The sequence below is a fragment of the Lissotriton vulgaris genome, chromosome 5, assembly GCF_964263255.1.
Source record: "Lissotriton vulgaris chromosome 5, aLisVul1.2, whole genome shotgun sequence".
In the NCBI taxonomy this organism is placed as follows: Eukaryota; Metazoa; Chordata; class Amphibia; order Caudata; family Salamandridae; genus Lissotriton; species Lissotriton vulgaris.
In genome coordinates, this window is record NC_141693.1 from 251,158,978 (window position 1) to 251,172,681 (window position 13,704).

The 13,704-nt window shown below is 43.9% G+C and overlaps 1 protein-coding gene across 1 annotated transcript in view; it reads right to left on the minus strand.

The window, feature by feature from the left end:
* Nucleotides 1-13,704, minus strand: part of LOC147710625 (F-box only protein 44-like) — a 73,398-nt gene that overhangs the window by 25,801 nt on the left and 33,893 nt on the right. The window contains exons 3-5 of the mRNA XM_086921301.1: nt 9,040-9,166; nt 6,160-6,255; nt 3,511-3,646 (exon numbers count right to left, since the gene is read on the minus strand). Coding sequence (XP_086777427.1) covers nt 3,511-3,646; nt 6,160-6,255; nt 9,040-9,166 — 359 coding nt within the window. The remainder of the gene's footprint in view (nt 1-3,510; nt 3,647-6,159; nt 6,256-9,039; nt 9,167-13,704) is intronic.

A 13,704-nucleotide genomic window follows, 5' to 3' on the forward strand; every position in this document is an offset into this window, starting at 1 on the left:
ATATACAAAAATCTGGACCATTTTTTCTTAGGCCTGAAGTACATATATATGTTATAGATGGATTGTGCAAAGTAAGTGAAAGTAGATTTACAAATAGACATTTAAACGACATTTAAAATATAGAGCCATTTACTAGAATGTTCTTGTCTCTAAACTACATTTTTAATTTTGCATTGCTGGGGGTGTAGATAATGTCCACAACTCTACACGTGAACAGGGCTTGGGAACAACTAGTGTTATTGTGACTGGTTGGCGGGCCATAGTGAGAGGTAAAGCTTGATTCCTATCTAGACACAAAGAGACTGTTTTCCTTTTTTATGAGGTCTTTGAGTGAATTATGTTCGAAAAGTCGGATGTGTCTGTTCATTCCTTCTATGTGACAGGCAGGTAGAGTGGAGACATTACGGAATTAAATACCTCTAAAGATACCGCATACATTTCACCTTGGCAGCATAAGCCATTTGTTTGCAGGAGTTGGGTTGAGGCTGTGTAGAGCTGCTCTAGACAGTTGGAAGGGCCTCATTCACTGTCCCCTTCTATGACTTAAACAGATAAGCACCATAAACATTTGCACCTGCCTTAGAACAACAAGTGGGCTTAAAACTACCCTAAATCTGGTAGCAAATGAGGCAAAAAAGGAATTTACTCATGCTCAAAAGAAATACAGAGAAATTCACTTAAGGCTTTTCCGAACACTGCTTCACGCAAGGAGCAACAAAGAATATTAAGGTGGCCTGTGGTGGCAGAGGGAGAGCCCATCCATTGTTTTGGGAAAACTGAAGGACTAAATGATTAGGATAAGCTACTGTCTTAAGGGGTGTGTTGGACTTGGCCCTTTTTGGCTAAAGTTCCCTAAACTTTTTTCCTTCCCACTAGACCATTTTTCTGACATGGTGTTGCCAACTTAGATGCTTTGGGCACTTTGCCACTGGTGTCAAAGAGCACGTGCTCCCTGTATAAAGTGTAAGGGTAATTGGTTGTCCATAGTTGGTATGTTTGTCTTACTAGAAAAGTCCCTAGTAAAGTGCACTATGTGTGCCAGGGCAGGTAATGCAAATGCTACTAGTGGGCCTGCAGCATAAATTGTGCCACCCACACAAGTAGCCCAAAAAAGAGAACACAGGCCTGCCACTGCAGTGCCTGCGCGCAGTTTGTTAAACTTCCTTGTTGTCCTGACAAGTGCACCCACTTGCCAGGCCTTACTCTTCCCTTTCTATGCACATCAGGCACCCCTATGGTAGGCCTAAGGTGTTCCTTGGCAGGGTGCAGTGTCTGTGAAAGGTAGGACATGTACTGAAGTGTGTACCATGTCCTAACAGTGAAATATTCTCCATTTCGTTTTTCACTGTTGAAAGGCCCCCTTGCCCACAGGACAGAACGGGGAGGCTGTGTAATAGGTTTCCAGCCTATCTTCCCATAAGCGTAAGATGGAGAGGTGAAGTTTAGTGTGCCTAAACTCACAATTTAATAACACATCTTTTTGTGAATGTCGTTTTTGCATTGTGTGTTTAGAAACCACACTTTTAGAAGTGGCTGTTTTTTTGTGTTCTAACAATTCTGTGTGTCTCTGCCTGGTTGTAGATTGACTGTCTGGATTTGAAAGCAATAGGATCTGGGGAATGTCTTGCCCCAGGGGAGGAGGTTAGGCAGCAACAGGCTGACTTGCATTTGGAGTGTAGGCAGGGGGAAGAGTAGCCACTGGAGGTGAAGAATTATGAAACTCATGTGAAGTCCATTTGTGGTGTTACCATTGGGTTACTGAGAGCATGGTTGTAAATACTTTACACATTTGCCTTGGAGAGATGCCTGGCTGCTCGTGCCAAGTTACTGAGGGTGTGAGCAGAGGCTATCTGAGAAGGTGTCCTTCCTTTCCCTGACTTAGAAGCAAGGGTCTCTATATGGACTAAGGTACCTACCTCAACCAACTAGAGACAACTAGTTCTAACAGGATGATTATGAGTTGGCGGCCCATAGGACCGGCAAACCCATGGTGGTGTGGTGGCTACTGCCACACTGGTGGTGCGACCACCCTATTTTGAGTTTAGCTGTCAGACCGCCACAGGCACGCTGCAACCAACGGGAACCACCGTTTCCCGGCAGTGTTGCAGCGGTGTGAGGCAGAAATTTGCTGGTGGTGGTGGTGCAACACTGCCAAGCATATTACGAGTTTCCTCGCTGCTAGCCTTTTCATGGCGGTGAGCTTGCCATGAATATATCAGGTACAAAGAATGGCGGATTTGCTATTGTGACCCGCACATCAACATTAGTTCTCATTAGTCACATTCAGTATCAATGTCAATTCAATTTCACACACAATGAACAATATAGAGTGCAGCTTTGTCGTTAGATGCACATCCACCTAGGGCATCAACTGTCACCACCTGCCCCAACCGCAATCCAGGCCGTAGGTCACCACAAAACAAATAAAACACCAGTGCACATCCAAGATAGTCACTTTTATCGCTTTCGATATTATTGCGTTTTACTGTTAGTCCATGTCCTCGGTCAGAAGCAACTTCCAAAAACCATAAGGTGTAGAAAATTCAAGCTTTTATTTTTCAAATGATATGATCCACAGTCGACGCGTGTTTCGGCCCGTTCGGGCTTTCTCAAGGCTTTTTATGGTGTCATCTCATATACCAGTTTCTGTATTCAAGTGGGGTTTGTGAAAACCACTGGTATATCTTTTTATCCAATTTATCTTGGCCTGCAAACTTGTGGTATTATCAAATAGTTCCATTATCCTTTTCGAACACATATTGTAGTGAATCAATCTTCCCGATAATAGTATTGTTATGGAGCCATGATAAGTTCCAATTTAACCTCAAAATTAACAGAGGTCCGTACTCAACGCCGTCCCTGCAATCTGGCGGGATTGTTAATTTTGAGTTTAAATTGGAACTTATCATGGCTCCATAACAATACTATTATCGGGGAGCTTGCCATGAAAAGGCTGGTGGTGAGGGATCTAAGGGGGCCCTACATGGCCCAGGGCCTCAGGGCCATGCGGATGCATGCATGGGGGCACATGGTGTGCCTCCCTCTCTTCATGCATGCCCAGTTCTTGCACGGCATGGACCTAACAGTCATTGCCATGCAGGAACGTGCTTTGATATTCCCATTGCAGTGGCTTTTTAATAGGCACTGCGGTGGGAACACCAAAGGACCGCCCACCAGACAAAGATGTAACTTGCAGTCTGGCAGGCGGGCGGTGTTGAGCTTTGGTGGTTTCGCATCGGGCAGCGGCATGCCACCCAATCCCACACTGCCAAACTCAGAATCAGGCCCTAAGTGTTATTTTATACTCATATAACTCCTATGTTATTTGTGTAATTACAATTTCCAGCCTGATGACAGTGGATTTTCAAGCGTATAAACCCATGGAAAATCCAATATAGGATGATTGTGGTTTACACATGCCACATTCTGAAAATTGACTCATTTCTGTACAGTCTATGAGAAAGACATTAAGTGCAAGACAACTAGGTCGGTTCAAGAAACATATCATACCTTTATCCACTTGGCATCACTCCACTGTTCAATGATCACTGGCTCTGGTTGGAGCTCCTGCAGAACAGTGTGATCATCTGAGAGCAACTGTACACATAGTTGGTACTTGCACCCGCAGTCATGTCTAGCAGCATACCTGAGTGGTCACAACATTATAGTTAACAAAGCATCACAAATAAACTAAAGTGAGGTCACAGTGTAACATACTGCCTGCAGAGAGGTCTACAAGACTGCTCCAGTGAGAAGAAGTTTAATCTTTAATGTCCATTCACCTGCAGTGATCTTGGCTGTCAGTCACACTAGTGCGGGTATTAAAATTATTACTATGATATCATTGCTTTGGAAAATGGTACTCTAATGAACCCTTCAATCAAATTTATTTTACATGAAATAGCAGCTTCACTTCAGGAACCATCAACATACTATATCAGAATTTAAAAATACAATTTATAGCAATAAAAAAAATACAATGCAATTATGAAAAGCCAATGTGAAGTAATAACACATCTGATTTGCATCCAGATGAAATCTGATGGGAAAAAGACCTAGATTGTAAACACTCTAGAAAGTTGCCATCTTCTGGTGATTGCAAGCCAATGGGTATGTATGAACACATGCATGCACACACTCCCACGCAAACGCACATATACACATGCCCAGCACCTCCAGTATCCTAAGGATGTAAGTCAAGAGGCAAGACAGTGAGCAAGTGTTGCCTATAGATCAAAGAACTTAGGGGCATATCAACAACGAGTGGCGATAATTATCGCCCAGCGTGCCTAGCGCTGATTTCCTGAACGCCGGCTTTCGCTGAATTAAATCGCTGAGTTAGCGTGTTATCATCAATGCATAACTCAAGGGAAAAGCACCTTAACGCCACTTAAACGAAGATAAGCGAGCAGCGTTAAGTGTTCAGCCCACTGATATGGGAGTGTGGATGTAAACATACAATCCTCCTCTCATAGGGAATACTGCTAAGTCCGAATTTCAGCAGACGTTAGATTAGGCGATAATGGGAGTTTAGCGCGATTCACATTATCGCAATGCAGATCTGTGGCTTCCTTGTAAATATGGAGAAGCTGATTATGGGAGGTATCCACATGTATTTAGTTGAGGAACGCCTACTTTGCATTCCATAAGAGATGTGATGCGAGGCGTATTCAAAACGGCGGCTTTCACACGGAAACACACATTAGCGTGTGCTTGATGATAGGGCGATTTTTTAATTCGCCACTTTTCGGCCAAAATTGGACGCTAAAGTGGCGAAATCGGGCTTGATAATATGCCCTGTGGTGACAAAGTGAGCCAGCACATCCACAAGGGCCACAAGAAATAGGAAACTGATCATGAGCTTCACACAGGAACCCAGTCTTAACAGGACCCTGCACTCAGTGGCGTAGCTTGGTCAGTAAGATGGGGGCGGGGGAAGACCTTCAGATTTCCTCACAATCACGCTGGCTTATAACATTAAAATGCATTATACAACAAGCATGAGAGTGGATTAAGGGGCAGCGGAAAAGGAGAGGAATGCAGATTATTATAAGAGTACAAAGAGAGAGAAACACAATATTTTTTAAAAGAATCTACATTTTTTAGGAATTTCAAAACAGAGATGAGAGAGAGAGTACGTGTTTTTGTCAGTGTGTGCATACAAAAATCCCAGATGGAATCCGACAGATACCTTACCATACCCGACTGAAAGCACCCGTACCCAACTATGCCTCAGAAAATAAATTTATTAGGAGGGTGTAACACTGCAAACAGCTTCCCTAAAGCTATTCCTTTCCCTGCCCTTTACTTTTTCCAATAAAAGCTCTACCACTCACCATTCCAAAAGTGTCCTGGCACTCATCAGTCTGATGGAGGCCAAGGCACTCAGTAGTCCCAAGTCAAGAGTCCTTAAACTGCTCTCACTCACAAGCATTCCTGGCACTCACCAGTCTGATGGAGGCCAAGGCACTCAGTAGTCCCAAGTCAAGAGTCCTTAAACTGCTCTCACTCACAAGGATTCCACGCACTCACCAGTCTGATGGAGGCCAAGGCACTCAGTAGTCCCAAGTCAAGAGTCCTCAAACTGCTCTCACTCACAAGGATTCCTGGCACTCATCAGTCTGATGGAGGCCAAGGCACTCAGTAGTCCCAAGTCAAGAGTCCTTAAACTGCTCTCACTCACAAGGATTCCTGGCACTCACCAGTCTGATGGAGGCCAAGGCACTCAGTAGTCCCAAGTCAAGAGTCCTCAAACTGCTCTCACTCACAAGGATTCCACGCACTCACCAGTCTGATGGAGGCCAAGGCACTCAGTAGTCCCAAGTCAAGAGTCCTCAAACTGCTCTCACTCACAAGGATTCCTGGCACTCACCAGTCTGATGGAGGCCAAGGAACTCAGTAGTCCCAAGTCAAGAGTCCTCAAACTGCTCTCACTCACAAGGATTCCTGGCACTCACCAGTCTGATGGAGGCCAAGGCACTCAGTAGTCCCAAGTCAAGAGTCCTCAAACTGCTCTCACTCACAAGGATTCCTGGCACTCACCAGTCTGATGGAGGCCAAGGCACTCAGTAGTCCCAAGTCAAGAGTCCTTAAAGGCTCCCAATCACAAGGATGAACGAGGGCCATCCGCTTCAGCCCTACAAAGCTTCTCCCACTCACCAGTCTGTCACTACGATGTCTGGTTGCACCTCGTTCATCAGCTGCTCCCAGTATCCTTCTTTCCTCAGATCAATGAGCTGGGACTTCAGGCAGTACCTAAAGGGGAATGTGATAGAGGTGAGACAATGTCCCACTCCTGCTCCTGGACACACTCAAAAACACAACCAACGCAGGCAGGGATGCCCACGTCACTACAATCACCTTGTACGTTACCAAAAGATGGGACACAAAATAAAATAAACAATATGCAGCTTTCCATGCTTCACAAAATAATAGATAATACATTATGATGTGCCAATTTATTTCATAATAAAGCACAATTTATAACAGATTAATACAGCCGGTAGTGAAAGGTTATTGAGAAAGAATTTCGTGTTCGTGTAAATCAGGTATTCCTATTAGTGTAAGGGGACTGGTGCTCCTGGCAATCAAGTTTGAGTTGTGATTGAAAGAAAAAGCATATTTTACCAAGTTTATGGGAAGATAAACACACGTTTGTTAAAGACACAAGTTTGTCTCATGCAAAACACTTTTCATGCCAACTCACCAACAGAAGCAGTGGAGAAGTGTGGCTCAATGATTAGAGCGGCAGACCCTGATGCAGAGATCTAGCCGGGGACCAGTGTTCAATTCCACGCCTTGGCGGGTCTTGTGCTCAAAAATTCCACGGACCTGATAATTCTCGCCTCGGTGCCTATTCCAATCATGGAGTCCCACTCTGCAACTCTGGGCAATAGCTTGCTTAATCTCCACAACGGACCCACAACGCTAAGGATGCCTGGCCTTCACCTTGGGGGTGCCCAGGAGTGGATGCCTCACAGGGAAAGCCAGGATGGGTTCCACAGCGGTATTCGTACAAGCGCCTTGAGACCCTTGCGGGTGAGTAGTGCGCTATACAAGTATCAATTTACAATTTATCACAAATAATTCGATCACTTTTTTTGCACTGAAATAAACTGTAAGGTCAACAAATGCAGAATACTCAGGATGTCTTTTTTGGCGCTGCAAACAGCAGACACTCTGTATTTTGCATGAGAAGTCACTTTGCATATAAGGGCATCATCCATCTACTGGGGATCAGTGCTGCGTGGCATTCACTATTCATGGAGCCATTGGCCACCTTCAATTGTCAAAGTGTTCTCAATCACCAAATTAAAGCAAAAATTCAAGAAATGTTAGGTAGAGGCTTTCAAGACAAGTTATCTTAATGTATTTTCTCTCTTCCCCCTCCCTTTTCTTATTTTTCCATTTAATATAATTTGTTTATTTAATGATGACTGTAAACGCCTGGTGGCTGAAAGCAACTAATAAACTTGACGGGGCAGGAGAATATTAGTGTCCATGTCTTTAATAAAACAATAAATTTCTTCCCACAATTTGTGAAAAATCTGAAGTTTGAGGGAAAGACATGTAAAAATGCAAATTCAAAGCCTGGTGATAGACAAAACCAGTGTGCTGAAATACATTTTTTCAAATGTTCCTTCACCACCCCCACCCCCTGAACAACAATTTAAATTATATCATTGCTTACCTGCCATTACTTTGGTCTTAGTACTTGGTTGTACAGTGAATAGTCCCAGGCGCTGTGTCCATCTGAAATCCAGACCCTCATTTTATTAATCTGGCAGACCCAGCATGTTTTCTTATGAAGAGACTCATGTCACATGTCATCTGACAAGTGCTACTCAAAGAATTTGTATATTGCTTCCCAACAGAATGCAGCACTTTTTTAGGACATAGGAATATACCTCAAAGAAGTAATCCATCCTTTTGACATGAATGGCTGCCAGCCCCATCACTCTAGTACCATTTGGTGGCAATTTGTTATAGTAGTGGGGCACAAGCCTTTTCACCCACACCCCAGGAGCAGATTGGCTCCTGGTCCTCCCTGGTAAAGTAAGCAGGGGGAGACCAAACCATATACTAAAGAAGTAGCATGCGAACTACGACCGAAGTCGGGACTTGGCCCAGAAGACTTAGAAGAGCTGGGGATACAAGGAACTACCCGAGGTAAGTACCCAAGAAACTCACAGAGACTGTGTGCAGAGTAGAAACACAGCCGCGCACTCACTGCGAGTCAATGGTAAAGTCACAGTTGCAGTTGTCATGATAAGGACCCTTTCCAGCGGACTGTGATGAAACCCTGTTGAAGACATAAGGTTGGAGTGTCACCCCACCCATGGATACCCATGGAACCAGGATACATACACCAGGCAAGTCGGGTGCATAGGTGTGAACTGATGGTGAAAACCGCCGTAGACCACAATGGTGGACTCCAGAAAAGATGCCGCTGGCAAAGAAGGTGAAAGAGTCCAGTGGAATCCAAAGATGGATTCGTGAAGAGAGGTACCTTCAAGCGGAGGGGACAGAGTCTATGCCACTCAGAAGTGACTAGGAGGCACGGTGCAAGGATGAAAAGGAGAGCACAATAGGTGCCACCTCGGCCCCCAACCGGAGGCCACAGAGGCAAGGGGGCCCTGATATGGGTCCCCATACTCGCTCTCCAACAGGCTTTCCATGTCAGAAAGCCTGACATGGAAAGCCTGTGGGAGACCGAGTATCGTAATCCCAATGGCGGAAAGGCCGCCCTTTGAAATTACGGGCTGGCCTCCGACTGGCCGATGGGCTCCTTGAGCCCATCGGAAGCCAGCCAGAATGACTGGCTGGGTTAATTTCCGACCCCCAGCATTGTAATGTGGAAGTCGGAAATTAAACAGAGATGTGGCCCGGAAAGCCTCCGACCGATGGTCAGAGCCTTTCCGGGCCGCATGGTAATCTGCCCCTACGTAGCAGGAGAATGCACAGCATGTGAAAACACAGTGCAATTCTGTTTACACTCTACCCATGTCACTAGTACATTTCCCTTAGACTCCACCTTACCAAAAGGAAGTGACAAAGTACTTCTGGACGTCTGAGTGTGGAAACAGCTGCCCGTGATCCCCAGGAAGGTCCTCAATTGCCCATTGATCACCTCCATTCTCATCGATTTGCCAGAAATTGAAACTCTCTGAAAGCAAATACAACACAGCATGTTAGAGGACATGTCACAGTGAATGCAAAGGGGGTTTGCAGCAGGAGACAGCAGGAGAGACAGAGCAGCAACATGATATAGCATTACTCTTGGAAGGACACTTGTTTAATATGATTTATAACTCACTCATATTAATGCATGTTACTCGCATGATGTGATTCCCTCAAAAACAAAGATTGCAAAAGCTAGTCACAAGACTCAAACTCCAATCAAGCAGCAAGAATAAAACTAGATATCCTCTGCACTATGCCTAAAAGAGTTTAGTGTCGTGAAGATGGAGGAATAATACAATCCAAAGTATATTTCTATTCAAGGGTAAGTGAAATACATGGAACAAGCTATAGGTTAACATGAGCAGTTTAGGATGGAGATCTTGGCAGATGTTCTAAAGACAGCCAAGGAAACACTTGCAGCTCAAATTTCAGCATATATTTAAAAGCTGCGGTCTGTGCGGGTACCAGGGGTGGGGCACTGGGGCCGCATTGGCGGGATTTCGAGGGACTATGCCACAGGATTTTTTTTTTAAATAATTGATTTTCCCTTTGCATCGTCCTTCGAAATCCCCCCAAAGCGACTGCACCGCTGTCCCCAAAGAACCGGGGCTGATATCCAACACAGAACAAGCTGCCTACTTGCTTAGAATAGAGAGTTATCCTAGCAGTTGAGAATTCATTTTATAGCAAGAAACCAAAGAGAAACAGTTTACACATCGTGTCACAAACAGACGGAAGAGATTTGTCTATTTAAAATGATCCATTATCAAGTGAGCCAAAGGGTTTTCGTCCTTCTACCGGTTAGAATGCTAGTGGGTCTCTAACCACTGGGTTTTGGTCTGCTACATACCTTTGCATGATTTTTTTGTTTAAGGGGAGCAACCACTTTGGTTTCTAAGAAGTCAAGAGGCACCATAAAACTGTTGCCCAGAACCCTTGATACAAACCAACCTCAAACATAGAGAATGCCAGAAAATTACAACCATAAGTAAAGAATTGGGACAGTCAATTATTGAGAATGTGAACAAGAAAAATATCCCTTTAGCATTTTACATTGGCGTAAAATCCTACTTTCTTTCCTCTGCGTATCTCCAGAAATGAATCTCAATCCCACATACCCTTCCTCAGGATAGCCAGGAAAAGCGCCACACGTGTGATGGCAACAACTTGATGGGCAAGATGTTTTTAGCCCATCACAGAGTGTCCCGCATCTAATTAATTCTTTTTCGAATTGCCAAAAAGCTTTGGGGTTGCTACACCGTCACAGTGGGTAAAATAAGGTAACATGACTTTCTCACATGTCCAAGGTTGTACATTGGAATGTAGTGCGCGAATAATACACATGAGGTAATGAAAACATGGAGGTTGAGGTGTGCAGAGCTTAGACACAATGTTAACCTATACATATCATCCTAGTTAAGTATATTAGGGATAGAACTCATGTACATATAACATTTCTTTCAACATATCCAAAGCATCATGAAGTGACAAACGTTTTCATAACCGGAACATTTGTAAAATTAAAATATATCTTATTAACCTAACCGCGAGCAAGGATGTAAGTAGCAGAGATCCTGAAACTCCTTGTGTCTAATTACTCTAATCGAAGACTAGAGTTATAAAAAAGTTGTGTGGCATGGATTAACCACCAGAAGTAGAAATTTACGAATTTGAGACAACCGTACATGACAGAGAAGGACTGTGCCATAATCTCCCAACAATAGTAAGAAGAACAAGCATTGGCAAAGCTAACAGGTCTCGCCTTTGTTGGTCTTTTGGGTTAGCCAATTCCCGTTGCTGATTCTGAACAGCAATGTGAACAACAAATATAAATGAGAAAGCCAATAGGTCTGGGATTAGTGTGATAGTGTACGGAAATAGAATAGTGCATGTTTGTGGCTGCATGCATTAACAAATTAAAGCTAAACGTATTAGCTACGGTGCATGCACACATTCAGAAGTAAGCAGCACATTGTCAGGCCTATAAGTTAAGACCTACAGTATATATGCACAAAAAGACAATATGAAAATAGACACACCCAACAAAGACACATATATATATAGATATATATAGACTACAAATATTGTGCAACCGCAATGAGGCAAAACAGTAATTAAGAGTGGAAGTGAGAGGTAAGAAGAGAAAGGGTGGACAACAGGGTGTATCTATGGGAACTATGGAAGATGAACACACATAAAATATGGAAAAGAAGCAAAAAGAAGAAAAGCTAAAGGATGAAAAAGATGAGGAGGGGGGGAGACGAGAAAAGGGAAAGACTGAAAAAATGCCGCATAGGTAAGATATAGCAAATGCATTTGCCTCCAGAGTATGAAGACACCATTAGCTGAACAAGTATTGATAAAGCCAAGACGGGACACAAAACATAGTGCATTGCATTAATATAGTGCTTCACACCAGTAGTGAGGTGTTGAAGCAGACTGGATGTTAGAATGGACTGGGACTCAGCAAAGTGCTCTGCAAAGAGGAAAAGTTTCTAAAAAAGAGATGGAAAGAAAATGAACAATGCTGTGTGGGTTGAACAATTTAGAGAACAGTGGGTTGTTCCACTTTCCTTTGCTATTGAAATATGCTTACTAGTAGATACCCTTTATTTTATATGGTTAATAAAAACCTGTTTACAAACATACATTTATAAAATTCATATTTTATCAAATCCAATTTGTATAAATAGGCAGTGCTTAACATTTTAAGATTAGAATTTAAAATGAATCGTTCTGTCTTGAACTGTTTAACTTTGAAGTGTATTGTTCTTTCTTTTCAACTGGCCATAAGAGTCCTTGATACACGTGCTTCTGCCATTTTGATGTCTGCCATGGATAAGAACTTCACTAATTAACAGTTCAGCTGCGGGTCGTTGGCATTGAAACACACAAGCACTGCCTGCCGTCGTGTCCGAACCCCGCAGATTTTAAATTCGGATTTAAATAGCCTCGCCCTTTCTTGCTTCAAATGCAAGCAGGTGGAAATCAGGTGGGCCATGTCCTCCGTTCCATTCCTGCATGGACGACAGTCAGTTGAAGCGTGGTCCCCTCTGCCATGGTGGAAGGTATAAGATAGATGGCAGCTTCCCTAGCAGGTGTTTGAGACATTTTTCTTTTATGCACCTTGCATACACCAAACCGAAGTATGTTTCAGGGCTGAGTGTTTTATAGCTATTGATAGTCATCCATGCCTGGGCCCTTATTTATGAGGCCTTGCGTCAGTTTTGCGCCGCCGGTGCGTCGCTTTTTGTGACGCACCAGCGGCGTAAAAAATACGCCTTGTTGCGCCATATTTAAAAAGTGACGCATCTAGGTAGATGCATCACTTTTTAAACCCCTGCGCCACATTATACCTGCGTCAGGGATAATGTATGCAGAGGGGGCGTTCCCCCGCAAAAAGCCTCGTAATAGTGACGCAGTTAAATCTATGAGATTTCACTGCGTCACTTTTAGGATGCTGTTGAGTCAAAATCTTGCGCCTGCCTCACAGCAAGCGTAAGACTGACGCAAGCCCTTTCACATGGGGCTTTCCCCATGTGAAAGGACGCATTGCTGGAGTTGCGCCACTTTTGTGACACACTCCAGCAATGCGTCACTTTTGCGCATACAGATGCATCAGAAATACTGACGTATCTGTAAGTCCTTGCGACATGATGCGTCATACATTAAATATGACGCATCATTGGTGTCGCAAGGAGTGCGCAGTGAAAAGTGACGCATTGCTGTTTTCACAAATGAGGCCCCTGGTTCTGTTTTGCAAATGTGGCTTTATCCTGAAACAGCGAAAGGGCCCTGATTGTTCTTCATACTGCTTTCTTAAAAAGTGTATGCGAGGGTGGTGTCTCCCAGAGCACAGAGAGCCCTGTAGTGGCTAAACTACTTTTTAAATAATTCAAGGCCTGCCGTTGTGAGCTAAGCTGTATCTCATTCCATAGTAGATGGTTTAGGGAGCTCTCAGGGGCATCCATGATTTTATTAGGTTCGGACGGAAAGAGGTTCCTTCCCTCCCCACTACTGCTGCTCGGAAGCCGCTGCCACTGTCCAGAACCTACCAGTATATTAATTTTAGACGCCCAACAGCAAAGAGAGCTGCTTAATTCCTGTGAGAAACCACAGCAGTTCTCAAACTGAGATTTGATCCAGTCTCCATCTGTCCCGAAGCCCCTTCCGATAGAAAGATCCCTGATATTCACGCACAGGCCTGGTCGGCTCTGTTTTGTCCTCAGTTCTATCTGGGAAAAGCAATTTTGGCGATACTCTGGAAACAAGCAACAACTTTATATTTAAGTGTGTGCGTGTCTTCTTGAAAGGCTGCTTGGCAGAAACTCTATTTGCCCCCTGATTGTTTATATGATCCACTGACCCAAAACAGACTTCTGCAGATGCTACGCTGCACCAGAAGTAATGGTCCAGTTACTCACTGACATTTGTTACTGGGGTTTCAAATTTGTAGCAACCACACATTTGTTAAAATAAATAATTACATTAGAGCCAGTGGCACTGATGTACAGCACAAAG